At 46.2% G+C, this 25,022-nt stretch overlaps 1 protein-coding gene across 1 annotated transcript; it reads left to right on the forward strand.

Annotated features, from left to right (window-relative positions):
- Positions 1-4,159: 4,159 nt before the first annotated feature.
- On the forward strand, positions 4,160-25,004 carry TMEM39A (transmembrane protein 39A). The gene is made up of 9 exons (XM_054073719.1): positions 4,160-4,422; positions 15,957-16,150; positions 17,396-17,618; positions 19,002-19,085; positions 20,531-20,673; positions 21,139-21,487; positions 22,296-22,483; positions 22,987-23,107; positions 23,660-25,004. Exons 2-9 carry the CDS (start codon positions 16,038-16,040, stop codon positions 23,891-23,893), a joined length of 1,455 nt encoding a protein of 484 aa, XP_053929694.1. The 5' UTR covers positions 4,160-4,422; positions 15,957-16,037; the 3' UTR covers positions 23,894-25,004.
- The last annotated feature ends 18 nt before the right edge of the window (positions 25,005-25,022 follow it).

Here is a 25,022-nt window from a genome sequence, read left to right on the forward strand (position 1 = left end):
ACAGCTCCATCAGCTGTGATCTCCTTTGCATATTTTACAAAAAGAGGAGCTTTCTCTTGGAGCAGGAAGCTCAGCCCTTAGAGATACCTGGACTGAGGTTAAGAACAATTTACTTTTTGAAAGATTTCCCATTTTAGTTTGGGGAGGCTTTCCCGCTGCTCCAGAGCAATAGAAAGTTTTGGCAGATTTCCTAGTACAAGGTGTGTATGACAGGAGTGCAGACACAGGAACGACAGCATCCTAATGCAGCTGGGATGTCATTGGTCATTTCTGTGTCTACAGGAACAGGATGAGCAAAGCTGAGGTATCACAAATGTGAGGCAGGCATATGGGATCTGTTCAGAGTACTGCAGCTGTGGTCCAGTTTGTAGACATGAAAACTATCTGAAGATGCTGCTGAAACTGTAGGAAGGAAAGTGAATGCATTAGGACAGACCTTGATCTGCTGGCAGGGAATGACAAGGGAGAATTCTGCATCCAAAGAAGCCCAACCACAGTCATGAGACTTTATTGGAGTTCCTTCCAGACCATCATTTTAAAAACAGAATAGAGGGGAGGGTTGGTTTGGCCAGCTCCATGCCATTTATCATAGACTTCCTCCAATATTTCCTCTCACTCCCTGGGAGACTTTTCTTCTTGTGGTTGTGAAACCTAATCATTCAAAGATATATCTTTTCACCAGCACAGCTCCCCAGCTTTGGACTGACACCAGCAAACTGTCCCAGAAGTCACTGCTCAAGAAAGCCTTAGGGTGGCTTCTTGTCAGCCACCTGCCAACCTCCGATTATTTGCTGCCGCTTGGTGGCTACTGCAGATACTGCCCGATGTCCCTGTCCCACCACTAGCTCCTCACGGGGTCTTTCAGCGTCTGAGGCTGTCCCTAGTGCCTGTGCGTGCCTTCTAACTTATTCAGGTGTCCCAGGCCCTCTGGACAATGAGGTGCTGGAGCACGTGCAAAGAAGGGCAGTTGAAGCTGGTAAAGGTTCTGGAGCACAAGTCTTACAAGGAGCGGCTGTGGGAACCGGGATTATTTAGACTGGAGAACAGGAAGCTGAGGGGAGACCTTATCGCTCTCTACAGCTGCCTGAAAGGAGGTTGTGGTGAGGCGGGTGTTGGTCTCTTCTCCCAAGTGACAAGTTATGTTGGTCTCTTCTCCTAAGGATAAGAGGAAATGGCCTCAAGTTGTGCCGGGGAGATTCAAATTGGCTATTAGGAAGAATGTCTACACCAAGGTTGTCAAGCATTAGAACAGGCTGCCTAAGCAAGTGGTGGGGTCTCCATCCCTGGAGGTACTTAAAAGAGGTGTAGATGTGGTGCTTAGGGACATAGTGATGGACTTGTCAGTGTAGGTTTTACAGTCATGATCTTAAAAGTCTTTTCCAACCTAAACGATTCTGTGATTCTCTTGTTATGGCACTCCCATTGCACCTCAGCAGAGAAGCCGACAGTGGCAGCAGGACTTCTAAGCTGTTGATGTCCAGTCTTAGGATGAATAGATTTTCTGGGTGTAATGAAGCAGTTAATTATTTACCTTAGAGAAAAGGAGGCTGAGGGGAGGCCTTATCACTGTCTACAACTACCTGAAAGGAGGTTGTAGTGAGGTGGGTCTCGGTCCCTTCTTCCAAGTGATAGGTGATAGGAGGAGAGGAAATGGCCTTAAGTTGCATCAAGGGAGGTTCAGACTGGACAGTAGGAAAAATCCACCAAAAGTGTTCTCGGGCACTAGCAGAGGCTGCCCAGGGAGGTGGTGGAGCCACCATCCCTGGAGGGATTTAAAAGACAGGTAGATGAGGTGCTTAAGGGTATGGTTTTGTAGTGGACAGGTATGGTTGGGCTTGATGATCACAAAGGTCTTTTCCAACCTAGGGATTCTATGATTGTATTATAATTATCATATATGATCAAATTATATTTTTTGGCATCTCACAATATTACAAGAAATAGTTAATATTACAAAAAGTGGAATATTTTTTATTTAACCTAAAGTAGGGTTAAATTTCATCTAAGCAATTGTGTTCTTTCAAAGTTAGACAGAATGTTCCTCTAATAGCATGTTTCCTTTCTCTGACAGCAGGTTTTCTTTTAGACAGTGTTTGTCCAGCCACTGTTCATTCTCTGGAGGTGATAATGTTTCATGTGAAGTATAACGTGATGAACAGATGTCTCTTCTTCTGTGATCACCCCTGTTTGGAGTCTCTCCCCATCTCAAAGACAAGGTCAAGCACAGAGCTGGAGCCAGCTCCAAATTAGCAACAATTTTAACTGTTGTGAAGTTATCGTAACATTAAAATTAGACCTTGGAAAGTAATAGAATATGCATAAGATTTCTGGGAGAATTTATCCACAAGCATGTAAATGGCAAATCTATTCTGTCCCAGCTCCTGTCTGGCTTCATACAATTTGGTGGAGATCGCTCCTCATATTGTCCAGGCCTGATAAAGGACGCTCGTTTTCTAAAACTCCAAAATCAGTCTTAGAGAATGAATTTGCTGGCATTTATGGTATAAATAGGACAAGAGGGAATGGCCTCAAGCTGTGCCAGGGGAAGTTCAGATTGGATATAAGGAAAAATTTCTTCATATAAAGGGTTCTCAGGCACTGGCAGAGGCTGCCCAGAGAGGTGGCAGAGTCCCCATCCATCCCTGGAGGGATTTAAAAGACAGGTGGATGAGGTGCTCAGCGATAGGGTTCAGTAAGGGACAGGTATGGTTTGCCTTGATGCTCTCAAAGGTCTTCTCCAACCTAGTGATCATAGAATCATAGAATGATTTGGTTTGGAAGGGACCTTAAAGCTCATCTAGTTCCAAACCCCCGTGATGGGCAGAGATCCTATGATTGTATTGTAATTATCATATGTGATTAAATTATAACGTTTTTTGGCATCTCACGATGCAAAAAAAGTGCATCTCGTGATACAAAAGAGGCATCTCATGAGAAACACTTATTCACTGGTAAAATATTGAAAAAGACAAAGTCTTTGAAGCAAAGGCAATAGTATTTTTATTTTACAATTCAGCACTGAATTGGATGCCCTTCTGAAAAAGGCATCCCATCTTACAAAAGCAGTGGGTATATAGACTCATTTTAGACAAATAACTGTGTAAGTCCCCAAAGAATGTTTATTTTTTTAGGTTATCCAACCATGTGTGGAGACTCCCTTCAAGTTCTCTCCTGATCCAAGACAACTACATCTCATGAGTCAATTAAGCACATCAATAAATTCTCACAACTCTAAGAGAGGGTTTATCCTTTCAGATTATTCATCCGCGTCTGGAGATTGCCTGCATATTATCTCTTGATATAGGACAGATTTATAGGACTAGATAATTAAATATACAAACCAGCTGCAGTAAAACTTATCAATTCAGCCTGGAGAAGGCTCAGAGGAGACCATATAGCGACCTTCCAGTACCTGAAGGGACTACAGGAAAGCTGAGGAGGGACTACTCATAAAGGCTTGTAGTGATAGGACGAGGGGGGAACGGGTATAAACTGGAGAGGGACAGATTTAGACCAGACATAAGAAAGAAATTCTTCATGATGAGAGTAGTGAGGCACTGGCACAGGTTGCCCAGGAAAGTTGTGGTTGCCCCATCCCTGGAGGTATTCAAGGCCAGGTTAGATGGGGCCTTGGGCAGCCTGATACAGCCGGAAGTGCCCCTGCCCATGGCAGGGGGTTGGAACTGCATGGGCTTTAATGTCCCTTCTAACCCTAACTGTTCTATGATTCTGTGAATTAATTCACAACTCATGATGAAAAGCGTGACGTGCTTTCTGGCTTTTATTGTGACTTGCGACTACACAGCAGCATAAAACGCTCTCCACGCGCAAAGAGAGAAGCAACTGCCACTCACGCCTGCCTGAAGCCACCCTGAAGCACGCGTATCGCCGGCGCCGCTCCGCCCTCCCAAGATGGCGGCACGAACACCCCAAGGCCGCTCCGCCCTCCCAAGATGGCGGCGCAAACGCTCCCCTCGCTGATGCACCCTCTCAAGATGGCGGCAGGATCGCTGCTCCACCCCTCCAAGATGGCGGCAGGGGATCGCCCCCCCCCCGCGCCGCTCCACCCCCCTTGCCAAGATGGCGACGGGCTGGTCCGCCCCGCCCCCGGCCGGCCTGCCCTCCCTCCTTCTCTCCCCTCCCCTCGGTGGCCGCCGCCGCCGCCTGTCGCCCTGTGATGAGAGCATCATCCCGCACTGCCACGTCTCCCGGGCAGCTGGGGGTGCGCAAGGGCCGCGCCGGGGGCGGGGGGGCTGAGGACGGGACCCTCTCGCCTCCTCCTCCTACTCCTCCTCTTTTTCTCCTTCCCTCCCTTCCCCATCCCCTGCTTGTGCCCCCGCTGCGGGGCTGTGCGGGGCTGCCCTGGGGACCGGACCGCTGCCGGCCCATGTCCCAGCCGCGCCGACAGCCGCGCTTGGATGTGTGAGTACCGGGACGGGATGCGGGACCGCGGGGATTCAGCCTCCAGGGATGCGGGATCTCCTGCCTCATAGAGATGCGGGACCCTAGAGGTGCAGGGGCCCTGCCCTGGAGATGCGGGGTCTTCAGCCCGTGGTGATATGGAGACCCTGGAGATGCGGGAACTCCTGCTCCAGAAATGCGGAGTCTTCAGCCCCCGAGGGGATGCGGGGCCTCCTGCCCCCAAAGGGGTGCGGGACCCCAGACCCTGGAGGTGCAGGAACCCTGCGCCGGGGATGCAGGAACTCCTGCTCCAGAAATGCGGGTACTCCTGCCCCCCCCAGAGAGGATGCGGGGTCTCCTGCCCCCCCGGAGAGGATGCGGGTCTGCTGCCCCCCAGAGAGGGTGCCGGATCTCCTGCCCCCAAAGGGATGCGGGACTCTGGACCCTGGAGATGCGGGAACTCCTGCTCCAGAAATGCAGGATCTCCTGCCCCCGAGGATGTGGAGACCCTGCCTTGGTGATGCAGGGATTCAGCCCCCAGTGATGTGGAGGCCCTGGAGATGCAGGAACTCCTGCTGCAGAGATGTGGGGACCCCGGACCCTGGAGATGCGAGGCGTCCTGCCGCCAGTGATTTGGGGACTCCTGCCCAGCCATGTGGGGACCCTGCCCTGGTGATGCAGGTCCCGGCAGCTGAGCTGCCTCCTGCCGGAGCCCCCCACAGGCTGCCCCGTGCCTGGAGTGCCACCTCCTGCTGGCCTGGGACTTCAGGGTTGGGGGAGGTTTCTGCCAGCTTTGTGTCATCGTGCTGGTGAGATTGGCAGTTGTTCCCGGGGTGCTCGTTTAAGATACTTCCTGATGTGTCCAGGTTAAAGCCAGATGTCTGAGCATGTTGCTGAGGGGTGAGGTTTAAACACAAGGGAGTTGATTTGGGTTCACGGGTAAATTTGCTTTGGCCTTTTAAAGCTCCGTCCCTACATAATCAGTCCTACAAAGGAGTGAGGAGAGGACATGGTCCTGTGAAGGATGAAGAGCTAAGGCAACTGTCTGTAAGCCCAGGCAGCTCTAAACCACCGTAACGTACCGCTTCCAGAATGGATGTGGGTGCTCATCTCCATTGCTCTTCTTTTGAGTGCATATCTCCGTTGCTGTTCTTTTTTGTACCAGTGAGAAAACAGTGCATCAATCATTCTGCTTTATGTAGGACAGCAGCTAGGCCGATGATTTTCCTTATTATTTGAGGTAGCTCCTCTACTACTCCAGCATCATTTTAACGTGTTGAGTGTGTAGTGGAAACGGAGGCACCGTTATTTGCAATTTGTGATTGCTCTCATGCGTGCTTTTTCATTGTGTATAATGGGCCCCTCGTATCACTGGCATCTGTTATGACCCTAAGTGAGGGAATGAGATGTCTATATTACACAGCAGAGAGTTGTGAAGTTTTTGGACATGAGGCATTTTGTCTGTAACCAGCTCAGGTCTGTTATCTCACTGTGATTAGAAGAGATTTTCTGGGAGAGGGATATGGTAGTACAGAATAGGGACTGGAATGGCTCAGCTGACACCAGCCCTTTAACTGGCAGCCTGCTTCTTTGCTCACCTGCTGGTATTTTGTTGGTGTGGCTTTGTTTCTGGCATTTCTCTCTCTTTCCAGCTGCTCCTCTGGACCACCAGCTCCTTCAGCCAGGATGCTTGGTATCGTGTCATGATGCTGCTCTGCTGGTAAAGCCTGGGTTCACTGGCACCAAAGTCAGGCAGTGTTGACCTCTCTGGGAGTTGTGCCAAAACTTCACCTGCTCCTTGTTCTTCCTTATCGAACTGGAAGTTCTTGAGGTGTAAATGCAGCTACTCCTTGTTTCTGTTCTTGAACATCTTTCACTTGAGTTTTACACTGCAAACCAGTAGCTAAGGTAGAAATGCTGTCCAGATCTGATTTATTTGGAAGGACAGAGGAGCTCAGGTAGTATCAGTGATACAGTTAACTGTCCAGCATGATATGTGCTCCTAATCTCAAGACCACAGAACATCTGCGTGCCTTCTGTACAGCTCGTTTCTGGCTGTCTCTTTGCAAACCTAGAGAGTTGCAGGTATTTGAGGCCAAATTTTCAGGTTTGGGTATCCACACTGCTACTGATGGAGATGGCCGTGTTGCCTCAACATGAGCATTCAAATAATTGATAATTTAGAAAAGGCAGGCCTTTTCTTTTTCTTCACTTTTATTTTTACAATCTTTCTGACTGTAAAGTGGGGATATAACATTTTGTTTCCTACTTTGGCAGAGTATGTTTCTATTCTGCTTGTAAGAAGATCGGTTATTTTAAAAACTTCTCACGACGTACAGGTTAGCACCTTGCTGAATTATACTTTTTATGGAGACACTAATGGCATCCTATGGTAGCTAAGGAAATAAAGCTATTCTCATCTCAGTGGCCTGTCTATACTGGCAATACTTATGCTGATGGAACATCTCCAGTGTAGTTGAACTGTTGTGTATTATGCAAAAGCAGGCAAACCTGATCACTTTTTTTTTTTTTGTCTGTGCTTTCTTCAGGCACTGCTTTTTGGGGTGTTATTTCTATTAGAGAGAGGATTGAATTACATATGTAGTATTTGAGGAGGGGAAGAGCACCTTTCTGTTGGTTTTGGAAATGAGCAGCACTAAACAAATCTTTCTCTGAGAATGTCTGTATTGCAAATTGACTTGGGCAGCTCAAGTCTGGATATCATAAAACTAATCTATTTTTTTCATCTTCAGGCATCAACTCTGAATGTCAGAGAATATAGCAAGAGCATGCTAGAAATGTTTCTTAAGGGGGCTCCCATTTTCTGTGAGCGTTCAGTTCACGTACCAGTTGGGCATCCAGTATGACTCTGTAGAGTTGCAGCTCCAGAAGATGAATATGGTGCAAAGCAACATGATAGTACTGACTCTGAGACCTCCCTACTCAGTCTCAGTGCTCTCTTTGTGCCTCAGCATTACAGCATCCTGGGAAAAAAGTTGTCTTTTGGCAGCTACAAATGTGTGGTTCAGTTTTAGTTTATGGTCATGGAACTCTTAGTTGAAGAGGCTGGATTAATACTCTGGATTTAATGTCAATACATATATGCTTTTCAGCATTGGTGAAAATAAGTTAGAGATTTGGTTAAATTTGGTTACTATTAGAACATTTCGTATTAAAAATATTACTGATTTCCAACCGTTCTTTTGTTTGTCCATTGCAAAATGTTATGTCCTGGCATGTTTCTGGACTGAGAATTACAGAGGAAAGCTGAATTTGGTTTGCAGAATCTACTTAAATGCTTGAGATCCCTAGATGTTAGTATTACCTGATCAGTCATACTTAAGTGTGCAGTATGGTATTCTGTTATATATATTTTCCTTTTTGAGGCCAAATTTTTGTTCTCTTTGCACTGCCATTCAATTGGAGAACTGATAGAGCTTGATGACAGTTACTGCAGTGCTGGCTTATGCACGAGAGGAAGATACAAAATTATTACAGTTGACCTTCCTCTTTTGGTGATCCCTTCTCTCTTAATCCACTCTCTGGCTGCAGAGTTTAGCTTGTCCCTGCAATGGATGGTGCCATGAAGTCAGCTCTCTGCTCTTCTTTGTTCACCTAAGCGCAGCACATCTCTTGTGCTGATGGAAACTTTATTCATTTATTTCTAACTGTACCACAAGTGGATGAGCAGCACAGCTTTTAGCAGGTGGATTTTTTAAATCGGATGTAGATCCCCAGTAGCTGTGTGATTTGGGCAAATAGTTCACGAGCTATCACAAACTTGCCTGAAAGATTTCCTGCCATTCTGCGTAGGGTGTAGTCATTGGAGAGTCACTTCCCACCTTTTTTTAACTTTTTGGGCTGAACATGTTGCAAGCGGAAAACGAGACTTCTGGTGGGAAGTGAGTATTATGCAAGCCAGTTAGAAAAGCTGTGCGAGCTAACATGGTGCGGTGGCATCCATGTACACTGGAGGGTTTGAAATAATTGGTTTAAAGCAAAGTTGTTAGTAGACTTCTGTGGCCCAAAATACTTATAAGGGAGCACGTATGCTGATTCAGACAACTAAGTTAGTCTTGATATAATTAATTATACCAGGGACTAACATATCCTGTGGCATTTTCCCAGTCTGCTGGATTAGTTGCTCTGGAAATGGTCACATGAAGTCTTGAGTGCTGCCTGCCAGAGTAATGGAAGTTGACTTGAAAAATGCTTATCATTTTGCAGGGAACTTATATATCACCTGTACCTGTTACTTGTCTCTTAAATAAGGGGGAGTTGATGTATTCTTGTATATGTTTTATATTTTAATGCAACTTTATAATTTATGCAAATTATGATTTATTTAGAAACCCCTAATTCAAAAGCAATAAGTTTGCTTTTGCATATCCCTGATACCATGGAAATTGTTTTCACACTGCTAACTTTCTGATAGGAATCCCAGTGTGATAACTTGGTATAAGGCTCAACTATGTGTTTCTTCCTTGTGTTCTATCCTGTGCCTTCTTCAAACACATTGCTACAGATGGCAGATGCCTGCCTTATTTTTAGCTGTGTGAGGACAAAACAGAAAAATCCTAGTGACTCCCCAGGATTTGTCATCGTGGCTGATCTCCATTAAATTAAACACAGGGATTGGCAGAAGAGCAAAAACAGTAGGAAAGCTGCTTCTGTTTGTTTTTAAAGAAAGCTTGTCTAAAGCACTAAAATAATACTGTAAAAAATATTCACTACTACATACAGAGAGACCTCTGGGAGGAGAAATACTTGCTGAACAGTTTATCCAGTTTAGGTTGAGGAAATTGAGGTCTAACTCGGTAAAACAACTTCCCTGGAAGTCAGTTGGAGAGGAGAGATTAAAAAGCACAAGTGTTCCTGGCTTGCAGTTCTGTAGTCCTGACAGTAGACCAAGTGTTATGTGTTTAGGGGTGGGAGGAAAAATATATATATTTTGGTGGCTTGCTTGGCTGAAAATTGTAAGATGGACTCTTAAGGCAAGGGCATCTTTACTCCCTGCCTCCTCCCCAGCAGTGGTCTGTTTTGCCTTATGTTTGCCCTGATAGGGTGGAAAAGAAAATCTCAGTGGCCATAGCCAAAATTCCTCTCCTTTCCCAGCCACTGTGTCCTGCACGGTGCAACGGAGGGCAGTCGGTAGCTGTGTTTTAACAGTGCTGTGCCTGTGCACAGTGTTTACTGAAGAGCTTTGGTGCAAGATGTACTTAGGAGTGCGCGTTGATCAATTGTATTGCTCACTAGCTTTGATAGCTTTGACCATGTTGTGTCTGCTAATCCTCCCTGTGATTTAGCATTACTTCCCAAACAATGTCCCTTTCTAAAGTGAATTTTTTGTTTCTGTCTCTAGTAGGCACGTAGAATTTGAGCTAAAAAATTCTGTGTTGTCACATATTCAAGTGCCGTTTTGGATCTGAGGCCGAAACTCTCTTGGGCTTTCAAACAGTGCAGGTTGTCTTTGAGAACCATATGTCTAGCTCAGCAGTTCCTGCCAGCTCTTTAGTTTGAACCTCTTGCTCTGGATGAGGCTGAACTTGCTGTCTCTTTCCCTGCATGATTTAGAAGCGTGGGAACCATAGGACCAAAATAGATCGTGATCCAACTGGTCAGGCTTGCATTTTCCTCTGGTGCTGGAAAAGCTCAATTTTGCAGTTCTGTCTTGTTCTCACACCAGAACAAGCCAATGCTATTTTATTTCCAGATCCAGTATTTGGCTGCAAGTGTTGCTGTACACATCAGGGGAGGCTAAAGGAAATGTTAGTGTCTTGCCAGCTGTGCAGTGCTGTTGTCTTTGTGAAAAGCCTCTTACTGGCCACTTGTAGCTGATGAACCCTGAGGACCTTGTGTTGGGTGTAGGGAGGGTTGTTAGCTTTTTTTGGAAGATAATTTCACTTGTCTTCATTTATAAAATTATTGTAGTTACTCATTAAAGTCTTACCAAGCTGTTTGTTTTGACCTTCTGCAGTAGTTGATTGGACAAGGTAATTATATGGTTATGAGGTATTATTTTATTACTCCAGGAACTGTGGCTTTGTTCTTACACTCACCAGAGGTTACTTAAGAGTGCACAGTGTGTGCTATCTTCTTTCTTCCACTTCAAAAAGACTTGAACTCATCTGTATTCTGAAGAGGGCCATATCTCCTGCATACCTCTGGAAATCTCATCCTCACACCCTCTGAAGTAAGGTCTTTGAGAGGATTTTTAAGGAATGTGTAGGATTTGGGTTGGAAATCCTTCTCCATTTAAAAAAATTGCTTTTTCAATGTCTTGGATTATTTCCTTGGTCTAGAGCATTAAGAACTTGCCCCATCCTTAAAGAGCACATCTGCAGATTGAGCTCAACCGAGCTTACTGCACTTTTACCTGGAGAGGCTTTTCCTGGAGAACTTTTCTTTCCTGCTCCTGTTTTTGTTGGTGGGTATTTGAAGTACTGTGGCAGCTAAAAACAGCAGGCTCTGCCTTCACCTCGTCTTTAACCAGAGCTTTTGTTTTCCTCACTTATCTATCTGCTTAGCTTTAGCCTTCCTCACTGAAGAAGCCTGAAATGAGTCACACAGTATCTACGCAGTTTGTGAAACCTTGCCTCTTTCTTGCCACTTACACCCTTCAGTTTTGGCATGTATGTAGACAACTGATAGATGGAGCCTCTTCAGCCAAAGTAGTGCTATACCAGAAAAGCCTACACTGACTTGGTCTTGCTGGGTTGGTTTTGTTATTACAGAGGAGGTTCTTGGTTCTTAGTCACTGAGCAAAAATTAGTCTTGCCAGCACATCACATGACGATGGTGATTCACTGCACGGCTCTTGTCCTCCTCACCTAGCTCTAGGAAGCGCTTTAGAGGGGCTTCTGTCTCTCTGCACAACAAATCTCCTTCTTAATCCATCACTCTGTGTGGCATGAGGATGTGGAAAATACACTGACTTAGGAGATGTCCCTACTAACCGGTTTTGCCTCCCAACCCTAGGCTAGGCTGAGCGTTGGGCCAGGTGGTGGGTGTGTGCCTTTGGAACCAGCCGAGTTGAAAGGTTGTGTTGACTTAGCACTGGGGAGCTCTGCACAAGCTAAATATTTAGCTTTCCATCTGATAACCTGTGGGTTGTTTCCTCCCTCTCAACAACCACATGCTATTTCATTCCCAAACGAAGTTAGGGCTTCCACAGAAGTTTTGCTGCTCCTCAGCTTCTGGCATGGCAGATGTGAGGGTGGTGACAAGGTGGCCTCGTGACCAAAGCACGAGTGCAGCCCTTGCTGTTCCTAGGCTCTGTTCTCATTCTCTTTGGCACTATGTTGGGTGAATCGGTTACCAGCTGTGTGTCTCAGTTTCTCCATCTGTCAAAATGTTTATTTAAATCAATAAAAGGCTCATCCTAGAAAGAAGTAAAAATAAGCCATAGTAACTAAGACTTAGAGCAGTTCAAAAGACAACTTGACTATAAGGTGAATTCGCTGATAATTTGCAAAGATACTGGGATTGCTGGATAAAGGCAAATTTGGGATTGGGTTGGCCAGCCACAGCAACTTGAACTGAGGACATCAGTAATCAAGAGACCTTTTTACATTGCTTGTTTCAGTTTCATAGACTGATAGAGGCAGGAGGGAGGAAGAGGAGAAAGAGCTGTTTGTCTCCCAGCTGAAAGTCGTGACTGTTACGATATATATTTAATCCCAAATGTTAGAGAATCCTACCTTATTTTCCTCCTTCCATCCTTCCAGAAATGGTTTCTCCTGGGCACTACTAGCTGCCTTTTGTAACCTTGCAAACAAGGTTTTATAAATAAGTCCAGTGAGTTGTTGTCACCTGTGGGGTGACCACAGAAGCTGTACCAGGTGCTGGCTGAGCTATTTACTGGCAGCTCTGGGGACAGAGTCTTTCATTCAGGCCAGGGTGAACTGTCCAGGTCTTAAATGGTTCCTTGCCTTTGTGGTCTGGGAGCTTGTGTCTCAGAGCTTATCCACACAGTCCAGTTTCAGGATTTAAATTCCTTTTTGAAGGAAAATGACCTAGAAGCCAGTGCTGGATAACCAGATGCAGGAGTGCTCTGGAGGTGGGTGGTACTGCTTGCTGTGGCAACCAGATGGCTGCTTCTGGCACTGCTGCTGCCATGCTTCTTGGTGCAGGGGAAGTACAAGGTGTTCCCAGTTCCTTTATCCTTTCATCCTGCACCTGATGCTGGCTGTGGTTCAACGTATTACTGCTAGCACCTGGAGGGGTTGGAAACATCGATTGTGTTTTGTCAGTGCTGGTATTTCCCTGTGCTTCGTGTCAGTTCCCTGCAGCCGTGTTGCAGGGGCAACCTGCTGCACTTCCTTGCAAGGGAGGACCATGCAGGTGGCAGGTGTGTTTCCATGCCTATGTAGCCATAAAGCATGGGCACCCTGAGTGGAAAGTCTTGCTGGCATCCCAGAGAACTCTGGGAACTTCTGTGTTGCTGAGGAGGAGGAGGCAACAGAGCGCCTGCACTAAATGGCCACAGAGGCACTGTGTTGCTTCGCCCCAAGATGTCATGTGCCTGCTTGGCAGGAAGAAGGCTGCTTTGATCAAGTTGGAGAGCTGCAACGAGAGACCTGTGGTCGTTTCAAGCCATGTTGCTGCAAGCGAGGGTGGCTGCATTTCCCTTTCTGCTCTTGAGAGTATCTGGTTGTAGGATTTGTGGAGCCAAGGAGGGCTTCTTGAATGTTTTCCAGTCTCTGAGAGTTCCCATGCCTCAGTGCAGCAAGCTTCCCGAGAGGTTCGGAGGCTCAGAGTTTTCTCCAATTAAAAAACATTAACACCATCAAAATAATTTGCTGAGCATTGTAGCGTTTCCAGCAAAGAGACAGGGAACCAGGCAGATTTTTCATTCTGATAAGTCACTGACTCTCCTGATTTGCCTCTTGTGAGTACTGTTTGGGCAGCTGCTGATTCAGGATGGGTCTGCATGAACTGGTGGGTAGTTGGTCTGCCTAGCTCTTTGTTAGTAAAGCCTTGCTCACAGCTGTGATTTCTTGCTTGCCTTGATCTTACCTCATCAGGGTAGCTCCGGAACTGATGGGGAGGAGGGGCGTTGGTGCAGAGCAACAAAATGCCCAAGTGCTTTCTGTAGTCCTAAAAGCATGAACTGGAACTCCAAGGGTCTTACATTCTTGGATCTTCTTACAACCATGTCACAGCTGAAAGTTTTGCCTCTGTCCTGAAGAAAGAGTGTGGTCTCTCTCTAGGACCCAAGACCTTTCCATACCCATATCCATTCCCTGTACCTGGACAGGACCACTGCTGACTGTTCTGTAGCTGGTCCCCAGATCCTTCTTGTTTGGTTTTTTTTTTTTTAAATGATGCCCACGTATGCCTGTGAGAGGAGATCTTGGAAGCTAGGCAGTTTTTGTTCTGCGGATGCTGAGGATGAAGGGACTACAAGTACGTGACTTACTTTTGAGAGCAATTATAAATGAACTGGGAAGAACAACGTGGAATCACATTAATGGACTAAAGAGTCTTGTCAGGAAGAGCTTTTATCTTCCATTACTCACTTTTTGTGCCTGTGACTTTATATAAAATAAGATCACTGATGTGTAACTACATGGGGTGGGGACTCTGCAAACAGAGAACGGAGCCTGGTAGACTCCCAGCTCGCTCTGCGGGCTCTTTATTAATACTTAATATGACTTGGATGCACACAGGAATCTTGTCTGTTAGCATAAAGGGTCATGGACAATTTCTTTTTCTTGTTAGCATATTTTTCACAGTAGAATCATGCCTTTGTTTATTAATTGAAAACTATAAAATGGCTTTTTTCCCATGTCTGTCTCCTCAAAAAGGAGGGCTGTTGATTGGTTCAGGGCCAAAAAAAGCAGACTTAGAGTCAAACTGATCCTTTTTTGAAAGTGGCCTTCATGTGGGTATGTCTTTTGAAACATCTTATTTGTTTTTTGTTGAAATTTTGAGGATTAGTTATTGGAGTAGAGACAAAGCATGGGAAATGTCAATACAAAAGATGATTCTTTGAGGGACTTTTTTAGAATAGTTCTCCTGCACGCTGTGTTCATGGTGACAGTAGTGTGACTCATTGAGCAAACTTCCTGGCATTTCTGCCAGCTGTGATTTCTCAGGATTTTAAAGGAGGTGATAACTGAATTATAAATAGATGATAGGTTCCATCTGTAAATTTCAAAGCCAGATCCAGAGTTTCCCAGAAGGTGAGAGTGCTTTTTTTGACCCTGGGTTGGTTCTGACTGTGATATTTTGGCAAAGGGGCAGACAATTATTCTCCAGACATGCAGACAAAGCAGAGTCCTTGTAGTGAGATTCTCGGTCAGTGTCTTGATTCTTCACAGCACACGCACTTGGAATGACTTCCAGATTTGCAGTTCAATTCAATCCCTCACACTCATATGTCTGCTCACCATCAGAAACTTACCTGACTGTCGAAATCCTTGTTGTATCACATGGGAGACCAGTGAAATAAAAATCAATAAATATTTATAAGCTTGCGTTTTAGGTGGGGTTTTTTTTGGTTTTTTTTTTGTTTGTTTGTTTGTTTTGTTTTTTTTTTTTTTGAAGGCTGGGATATGTGATTGCCTAGCCATGCATTTGAAGGACATAGAATCATAGAATGGAAGGGACCTTAAAGATCATGCAGTTCCAACCCCGCTGCCATGGGCAGGGACACTTTGCACGTGATAAGGTTGCTCAAAGCCCCATCCAACCTAGTCTTGAACACCTCCAGGGATGGGACATGCATGACTTCTTTGGGTAGTCCGTTTCAGTGCCTCACCACCCTCACAGGGAAAAAAAAACCTTGCTAGCATCTGATGTAAATCTCCCCTGTTTCAGCTTAAAACCATTCCCCCTCATCCTGTGCCTGCACTACCTGACAGAGAGCTCCTCCCCAGCTTTCCTGTAGCCCCTTTCAGTACTGGAAGGCTGCTGTAAGGTCTCCCCGGAGCCTTCTTTTCTCTAGGTGTACAAGTGTGTTTTGCTGCACTACTCTGCTAGCTAAAACCACTTTTAAATGGATGTCCTACCATAGTGTCATTTGGGCTTTCTTAGCAAACGAGAGAGCTGAACCATGCAACTAACTTCATAGAGACCAATTAAGGCTGGTTCTTCTGGGCTCTGGCAGAGGGAGTCTAGCATCAGACCCTGTCAAGGGATGTGTTGGGTGGTTGAAAAGACCCGTGAAGCTCTAATAGCTCTTTGCACCAGAACAGGGAGAAGCACTTCTCAGGCTTGCTGTTGTAATGAGGCACACAGTTGTGTGATCACCAGCACTGAAGATGCTCGGTGGTTCTTTCCAGCCCACAGGAAGCAGTAGCAGTCGCTGGTGGCTAATTTAAGCAGCTGTGTTTTTAAAGACACAGTGTCAGTGGTGTCCATTCTGTGTATTCAGACAGACACTGATCTGGTGCTGTTGAAATGGTACAGCATTTTAGGGTGGTGATGGATGTCCCACAGAGCTTTGAATGTATGAGAGTGCCTTCCATTTGCACGTACTCGCTTGGCAGGGGTGTGAACTAGCTGACCAGCAGTTTGCAGCTAAAGAGATGTTTCTGCCTCCTTTGCAGACCTAGGAAGGCTTCGGGATTGTTGTCTGGGTCTCAGGGCACAGCCTGCCAGAGGCACTGGAAGTGGATCGGTTCCTGGTCATGCCCGGTGGAAGGAGGGGACCCAGCCGGCAGCAGCTAAGCCGTTCAGCTTTGCCTTCTCTCCAGACGTTGGTTGGCGGGAGCTGCGGAAACGGTACTGGTTTGAGAAACAGGTGAGGACAAAGGTAGGGTTCTTAAAACACCTGTGGCGTGGATAGCGCTAAAAGCTAGAAGCCATGATCCACTCTGAACTCTGCGAGAGAGCAGCTTCATGGTTGAAGTGAGGAACTGGGAGACAGAAACCTCAAGCCCTCTGCTGTGGCATTAGGAGATGGCCTATCCAAGAGCAAACATGCCGTGCATGACAAACATTTCCCAGCTTCTCTTCCTAGCTCTGCTGTGGCACTTGCTTCCCTCTGCAGCTCCTCTGCTGACTTCTTGCATTAATATCAGCCCCATGGGGAGGATTGTGGAAGTGCTCTCAGCCACCTTTCACTGCTCACTGTGGTGACAACAGCCAGGGGTGGAAATCACACAGTGCTCAGTTTGGCTTTCCTTGCAGCAGATCCCAGAGCAGTAAGTCCTGGCAGATAATGAGCCCTTGTTTCTTTAGCTTGCTTGCCTGCAATACCACAAGGATTTAGTGTGACCTTTCAGAGCTCATCTGTGAGTCCCTTCCTATGAGATAGAAAGGCGGGGCAGGAAGATGCCTATATTCTGTTTTAACCCTGCTGGCTGCGGATGAAACTGATTCTCACAGTCAGCAAAGCTTATCTCCATTTTCTGGGGAAGTTAGGGGCTCAAAAAGGAACACGCGGTGACATTTAGATTTCCACATTTGGCATAAAGATAAAGGGCCCAGCGGTACTTCCTTCTGTACAGAAATTAGGAGACAGAGAACTATTTGTTGCATGTTGAAGCTCTGTTATACTTAGTATAGATTAATCCTTACAAAGTAGAGATCCAAGCCATTTAGCTTTGGCCTTTAAAGACTTCTCTGGCTGGGACAGATAGACAAATGGCCTTAGATTCTTGGGTGCTACTGTAGTGTCTTAGTGGTGGGTGGAAAGAGCCAACATTAAGGACTCAATTTGGCACAGGGTTCTCGGTGATTTTTTTGGTTCGAGTTGCTTCCTTACTCTGTACCTTTTATCTTACACCTGTGAGTTTACTGAAGTATTGCTGGGCATGTCGGCACCTCTGGCAGATCAATCTGTTGTCCAGTGAAAATGCTAGATATTGGTTTTGTCTGAGCTAAGAAGAAGAATAAGCTCACCACCAGAAATATGAATGCAAGACTGCTGCCGTACCTCCTTTAGCAATGCCCATCCCCAAACTCACAACCCCAAGCACTCCTTGTCCTGGAAAACAGCAGAGATGATGTAGAATATTTACCAATATTTACCTGTCGTCCTCAGGAATGGTAGTGCCATCAGCCTGTCCGCACCTCCGATCACAGCGCTGATTACTCCAGAGCCTGTACGTCACTGCCGGATTCCTGACCTGCCACTGGATGGGAGCCTTCTCTTTGAATTCCTGTTCTTCATCTACCTACTGGTAGCCCTCTTCATTCAGTACATCAACATCTACAAGACTGTCTGGTGGTACCCATACAATCACCCTGCTTCCTGCACCTCACTGGTGAGTTCCCCAGCAAATGCTATCACTCAGGCATTTTCATTACACAGCTTCTTTTCATGCTTCTTCAGCCCAGGAATCACCAAGCATTTGACAGTAAGGCAGTGAAGGGGAGTTTGCGTGCACCCCCATCGGCGAGTCCTATGTCATCCCCCACTGTACAGGGGAGAAAATACATGGAAGGTGAGAGACGTGTCAGCAGGACTCGTTCAGTGGAAATTTCTTGCAGATACTTGCATGGCCCAGCTAGGCCCTAGGGTTTGAAATGGAGTTGAGGCTCCAAGAGCCTGCTCTCTCCTGCTGTAGGTGCCCTTTCCCAGGGAAAACAACAGAGCCTGAGAGGAGGGAGACAATACAGGTTTTCATTAGGATCTCACAGCAGGTCAGCAGCAGAGGAGTTGTGGAGGGGGTCAGATCATCAGCTTATGTAAACCTCCCAGTCTCCTCGATTTCAGCCTTTTTCCTGGCCCAATCAGCTGCACAACCTGGCAATGTCTTGTACTTGGGTGAGCAAACCTCAGCTGAGTGAAGCTAGCACCTGAAGTGGTCCTTCAGTTTTTTGTTGTGTCCTGGCTGCTTGGAAGCATGAGGTGGTTCCTTAGCTAACTGTACCGACAGGTGGTGCTCCTGTTCCACGAATCGTCTTTAAATTCAGCGATATAATGCTGGACACAGCTTTCTTTGAAGAAACAGCATTCTGGTTTAGGCTTCCTACCTGGAAGCGTTTATTGGTCATTTGTTTGTTCCCATCAGAAGTCAAGCATTCTTTTTTTACCCCAAATGTCCTTGAAGTCTCAAAAAGTAGTTCTATAAGTCTGCCAACTCATCTAGCCAGAACGCATTTTATGGCTTCATTGAGAAATTGTAAGGGGTACAAGAGCTGTATTTAATTTGCAGTCAGAGCCAACATTAAGTTTCTATTACAGATCTGTGGCCTCTGAAGATGACATTTCTCAGATCAACATGATTAGCTTGGAGCGCTGGTCACTGCAGACTATTTTTGAGACCAAGAGCTAAAGTGAGCTGGTGTGCTCACTCTGGACTCCAACTGCCTTTGCTCTGGTTGCTCAGTAGCTTTACCTGGGAGAGAACCCGCAAGCTGTTCTACATAGTAGTGTCCTTTGACCCTAAAAATACCTGCCTGAAGGATAGGTTTGGATTTTTTTTCAGTGGGAATCTCCCCATGGGAAGGAAGCTCCATGTGGCGAAGATCTTGCATCTGGAGACATTCCTGAGTTACTGATGTTTATGCCTTCTCCCTCTTCCCTAACAGAGAGATTTAGGAATGCTTACATGAGGCTCCTCAGCAGCCAGCTTTCTAGTCCCACTCCACCTGGGTAGTTCCAGAGTCCCTTCCCCTGGTGAAGATTTTTTTTTTTCCTCCAGAATTTCCACCTCATTGACTACCACCTGGCGGCGTTCATCACAGTGATGCTGGCGCGGAGGCTGGTGTGGGCCCTCGTCTCTGAGGTAACATTCCCACTTCCCTCTCCTGCCTGTCGTACTGATTGCAGAGCATGACCACCCGTGGCCTGAGAAAGTTCTGCAAGTTGGATAGCTGGAGGGTTTCTTCCCCCAGAACAAGTCTGTGTGTGAAAGACTTAAGATTTCAAGGATGCCCTTCTGCCTTGGAGTTTTCTCCTTGAGCCCATTCTTGTCCTGCAGTGTTGGGGAGCTCTGTTGCCTCTGTGGCTAGAAGGAGATTACATTGTCCCACTTGCTTCTTTATCCCTGCAGGCGCAATACTGTGCCTCATCTTGTGCCAGAGAAGTGGCTGATAGAATTATAAGTCATGTAGCTAAAAGGCAAACAGCAAGGTTTGCCAAGACTGGAAGAAGGAACAGGAGAATAGAGGGGAAAGGTCAGGAAGAGGATGTCAGAGTACACTAAAGTGAAATAGGAATAGCTGGTTAAACTGCTTTTCCCATCCTGGTTACTCAGTAACTCTGAGACTCTGGTCATATCACCTCTGATTTTGAGACCCTCTCTGTGTTTGTGAGAGCAGAACCAGGCCAAATATATGTTTCAGAAAGGTAATTTTGAGCAAAATAGAAGTGGTCTGTCCACTGAAACGGTTAATACAACACCAGGTTAAGCAACTAAGCAGTAAGTCTAAAAATAAGTAAGTAAAATAAAGGAAAAGTTGTGTCCTGTTGAATAGCTGAGCAGAGAAGATGGGATCTCTCAAGTTCTCTTTTCATCTCTGATTCTTGCCATTTTCATTTATGTTTGCATCCTCTGTAGAACTTCCCTCTGTAGAACAATGAAATTTCTCATTGAAAGCTTCCATGCAAGTTCTCGTGCATCCCATCTATTGGCTCTAGCCACTAAGAATGGTTCAGTTGCCTTCTCCCTTCTGGAGATTGTGATGGACTTTTTTGGTGGTGCCTTTTGAAGGTGGTGCCTCCTCACTAGGCTGCACCCTGTACATCCAGTAGAGATTTGTGGTAGAAATCTAGTTTTGGGATTGCCAAGGTGCACCATCTTCTCTTCCCTCAGCTAAGAATTGTGACATTCCAGTTCTTAAGGAAAATGATCATTGAGACCTGATCCTTCTAAAGGAAAGAGCAAGAGAAAATATGTTTCAGGCTATCCTGGACTACCATCAGAACAGTAAGGCACTTGAGCAAAAATATTTTCTATTTTACAGCTCTGATTTTTTTTAAAAGGCCGTATTTTAGTCATGCCTTACACCTTGTGCTTATTTGAATCTTTTGGGTTCTACCGATCATGAATAAAATCAAAGGCATTCACCTTTGTAAGAGAGTCAGTCTCCTGCTTCTAGGAGGGAGAGGGCAGCCATCCCTCTTACAGTGCCTCCTGGCACCCCTTTCCCTGCTCCTCCTTCAGAGGCACCCCCCTGGCTCATGTCCTAGGACTAGTGTTATGGGGCTGTTGAATGTTTCCATTTGCAGGCCTCTCAGGTGGGTGCGACATCAGTGATTCACTACATGGTGCGCCTGGTGCTGCTCACCCTCTGTGGATGGGTGCTCTGCTGGACTTTGGTCAACCTCTTCCGCAGCCACTCTGTTCTCAACCTTCTCTTCCTGGGCTACCCGTGAGTGACAACACTTTGTTCCTCCAGGAGGGGGGGAAGTGTAGCTGCTTGGGGATGGCCCAAACTGCCATGGGAAGCAGAGCTATTGGCTGTAATCTGTCTCCGCCTTTTACGATTAAAGGGGAAGTAGGAGCAGCTGGGGGATGGTGTGAGGAGGTGGTGCTGAGCTGATTAAACAAATTGCCTCAGTGTGCTCTTTGCGTGAGAGGCCTTTACTGCAAATGAAGACTCAGCCTTTGGGATCACTGGTTCCACAGATGGGATTTAAAGAATCTTCTCTGCGCAGCTGTTGAAGCTGTAGCCTCTAGCCTTTTATGAAGGAGACAGGTTGGCCATTGGCTTCTGGAGTGAGGTTCCTATGTGGTGTCTCTCTCATAAGGGCCAACATCTGAGATTGTGCCCCCTGCTTCATGTTGGGATGGCTGTCATTTCAGCCTTTCTTTTTCTTCCTTTATTTCCCTGCAGGTTTGGCGTCTATGTTCCTCTGTGCTGCTTCCACCAGGACAGCAGAGCACAGCCCCTACCTGCAGACTGTGTTTACTTGGTACAAGACCAGGTGGTGGATGATGGGGCTTCAGCTGTCAGCAGCCTGGTCAAACCCAAAGATTTCCTCTCACTTCTCTGGGAATCCCTGAGAGAACAATTCAATAATCCTACATCTATCCCCACCCACAGCTGCCCCCTTTCCCCAGATCTCATCCGCAATGAGGTGGAGTGCCTAAAAGCAGACTTCAATCGCAGGATCAAGGAAGTTCTCTTCAACTCTCTCTTCAGTGCCTACTATGTGGCATTTCTGCCACTGTGTTTTGTGAAGGTACTTCTTATTTGTCTCTTTCTCTGCCCCTGCCCACTGTCTCTTTCTGAATGTTGTGTGAATTGCTGCCAGGACAGATTCCTGGTTAATTCCCCTTTTCTCTGTCTCCCCTTTGGCAGCCCGGATAGCGGAGCATGGCTGCATCCGGACTGCACTAGTACTGCTTCTGGTTGGTGGATAGGTATTGCCATAAATGTGATGCACCTCTAGTCCATCACCCCACTTACTAACTCCCCTTCTCCCACCCCTGTCCTAGGCAGATAGCTGTGTTCTTCCTAGAAAAGGAAACATGTTGTTACCTGTCTCAGATCCAACATCCTGGCTAACGAGTGCTTGGATCAGAGGCTTTAGTATTCAGCCTGTTAGAAAACAAAGCCAACTAGGACGCTTGGCAAGCTAAATCCAAGAACCTCTTGTCAATGTGGGGGTTGTATTCAATAATCTGTCATTTTTCTAACTTGAACGAGCTCCAGTTGTTGTATTGAATGCGCAGGGCTCCACAATCCATGTAGCAGTCTTACAGTTGGTGCTCCTGGGGCAGTTCTGTGGCAAGCAAACCCCTTGTCATCTTCTGCTGGAGGAGGAGGTGCACCAGCTGCAGCATCATCCCCTGCCCTTTCTCCTTCAGGTTAAGGAGAAGGGAGTCTTGAATGTTTCCTAAGTGGTAACCCTCTGAAATCACCAGTCCAAAAGCGCATGTCTGTAATATGTGGTGTGGGTCTGCTGGATGCACCCGCAGTATGTCCTTTGTCATTCCTTCCTCTGTTTTGTGACAGTGGTGCCAAGTTCTTGTCTGGTCTCTTTGCAGAGCACCCAGTACTATGACATGCGCTGGTCCTGTGAGCACCTCATCATGGTGTGGATCAATGCCTTTGTCATGCTCACCACTCAGCTGCTGCCTCCCAAGTACTGTGACCTGCTCCACAGATCAGCTGCCCACCTCGGCAAGTGGCAGAAACTAGAACATGGTTCCTACAGCAATGCTCCACAGCATATGTGAGTGTGGGGATGGGGAGGGGTTGGCATGCCCAACAAGGGGCAGAGAAGACATTCTAGTACAGGAGCAAATGTCAGCAGTGCTTATCTAACAAAGACACTTCTTCATTCGTCATGCAGCTCTGCTGGTCTCTCTGTTCCCTAGAAACAAGCATCTGCTCTAGAGGGCTGTCTGAGCTACTCCTGTCACTACTGGTTCCTTCTCAGAAACAAACGCTGAGATTCTTCTCGGCTACTGGAGAAGCATCGTGTGCAGGGGCAAGGGGTGGCCCCCTCTGATACAGTGGGGTGGGTTCTTGCACTGGGAGCAGTTTGTTCACGTTACTCAGTCACGAGTCCATCTGGTGGGCTTGTGATGAGTTCTCTGCTTCTCTAGTGGGAGCTAGGACATGTCCTTGTGGCAGAGGCTTTGGTGTTTTTCCAAGATACAGTCCATTCCTGTGACCCCATGCTCAGGGAGTTGGAAGGACAGATGGTAACGCTCTGGCATTCCTTCCTCACAGCTGGTCAGAAAACACAATATGGCCACAAGGAGTTCTGGTGCGACGTAGCCGATGCCTGTATAAAGCAGTTGGGCCTTACAACGTAGCAGTGCCTTCAGATGTGTCCCATGCCCGCTTTTATGCAAGTATCTCTTCTCTTGCTTGATGTGTTTTGATTGTGGGAGGGAGAGGAGGCTCAAACCTAGGTGCAGCAGAGCATATCATGGGGAACTGAGTTCAGTGCTGACAGCATGTCATTGCTAAACAGAATTCCTGTTTGCAGCAGAGGGGCTTTCCTCTTGCAGTATTACAGTGATGTCTGGGCAAGATGGGAGCCACAGCTGCCTTGTCAGTGCTTTCCCATCACGGTGACACAGCTCTCTCAGCAGTGGCATACTCTTAAGGGAGTTCTAGTTAATGTCTTCCAGGGAAACAGGGAAGTAGGGGTTTTTTCACCCTTCGTCCCCTTCTCAAGCAAAATGACACTTCTGCCTGCCTTGTTTCTTAGGCTGCCTTCCCCAAGAAGCAGCTAGCGGCGACTGGAGTACAAATGTTTCTTCTGCCCAGCACAGTGCTTGCTAGTTCAGTCATGCCGCACAGCTTTATGTACATACCCCGCCCCGCTTGAAAATGTTTAACACATTTTGTTTAACCAGATTATAGAAATGTGCCCTTTTTAACTGTTTCCCTGCAGTTCCTTTTTCACCGTCCATTACGGCTGCTCAACCTGCTGATTCTCATCGAAGGCAGCGTGGTCTGCTACCAGCTCTACTCACTGCTGCGCTCAGAGAAGTGGAATCATACCCTCTCCATGGCCCTCATCCTTTTCTGCAATTATTATGTCTTATTTAAGCTCCTCCGGGACCGGATAGTATTAGGCAGGGCATACTCCTACCCACTTAATAACTATGGACTGAAGGCACACTAGGCCGGCCAAACGTGTACCCCTTCTCTTTCCCTCCCCACAGGGCAGGGAGGGAACCTCAGAAAAAAAAAAATATTTTCATACAGTTCTATTTTTTTCTTGCGGCGTTTATAAATATTTAAAATATTTTATATTTTGTATACTATTGTTTTTGTGGGGCGGGAAGGGAACCAGTGGCAATTAAATGTCGCTTTATAAACAAGGTATTATTTTATATATATAAAAAAAAATCAATGTGTATATACCGTATATCTCTACCCATACATATATCTATGTGAAGCAACAGGATTGTGTGTGTGGTCACTGTGTCCGCTTTGCTCACACAACTGCCTTGCTCTTGCTTACTGTGGGGACTGAACTACCGTTAATTAGGAACTACTCTGCTGTAGAGCTTGGATAAGCTAACAGCAAGGGGAAGAAAGGAAAAACAGGGGCCTTTCACCAGCATGAGTAAAGTTTATTTTGGTAACAGTGCTAGGGAAGTCTTGCACTGGAAATGTGCACTGATGTGATACCATTTTAGGGAAAGTGTGGGAGCAGTTTGCAGAAAGACAGACTTAAGTCACTGTCAGTCAGTAAAAGCTCTCAGCTCCTCCTTCCCACTGTTATCAGGATGCAAGTATTGTTTTACAAAATGACAAACTCTTTGCTTTAGCTCCTCTCTCTCTTCCTAGCAATTTGAGCTCACTCACTCTACCGAACTAAATATCGAACTTACAATTTTAGTGTATCATTTAGGAAGGGATTTGAAATAAATAGCTCAATCTAGCAGGATGGCAGTTACATATTTTAAACGTCCTTGAGTAATAGCATTAAGTTAGGAAATATTCAGACATTTCCTTCAAGCAATAGTGTTTCTGGCAAAAATTTATTCTTCTCAAACATTTATAAACTCCCTTATTGCTACACAGTGCATTTCAGCAGTGTTTCACTCAAAGGTATGTTGGTAATATTTACTAACTTACCATTAATAAGAGAAGAAATACTTTACTTTTAAACTGTTCTTCATAAAGCTGAACTGTACTAGAATCTAGTGAAAAAACAGTTGTGGAATTAAAAGACAATATTAATCATATAATTAATTTAACTGTGGATGCTGGCGACAGCTGATGGTAGAACTTGATGCTTTAAC

This window comes from Cuculus canorus, chromosome 1, assembly GCF_017976375.1.
Source record: "Cuculus canorus isolate bCucCan1 chromosome 1, bCucCan1.pri, whole genome shotgun sequence".
Lineage (NCBI taxonomy): Eukaryota > Metazoa > Chordata > Aves > Cuculiformes > Cuculidae > Cuculus > Cuculus canorus.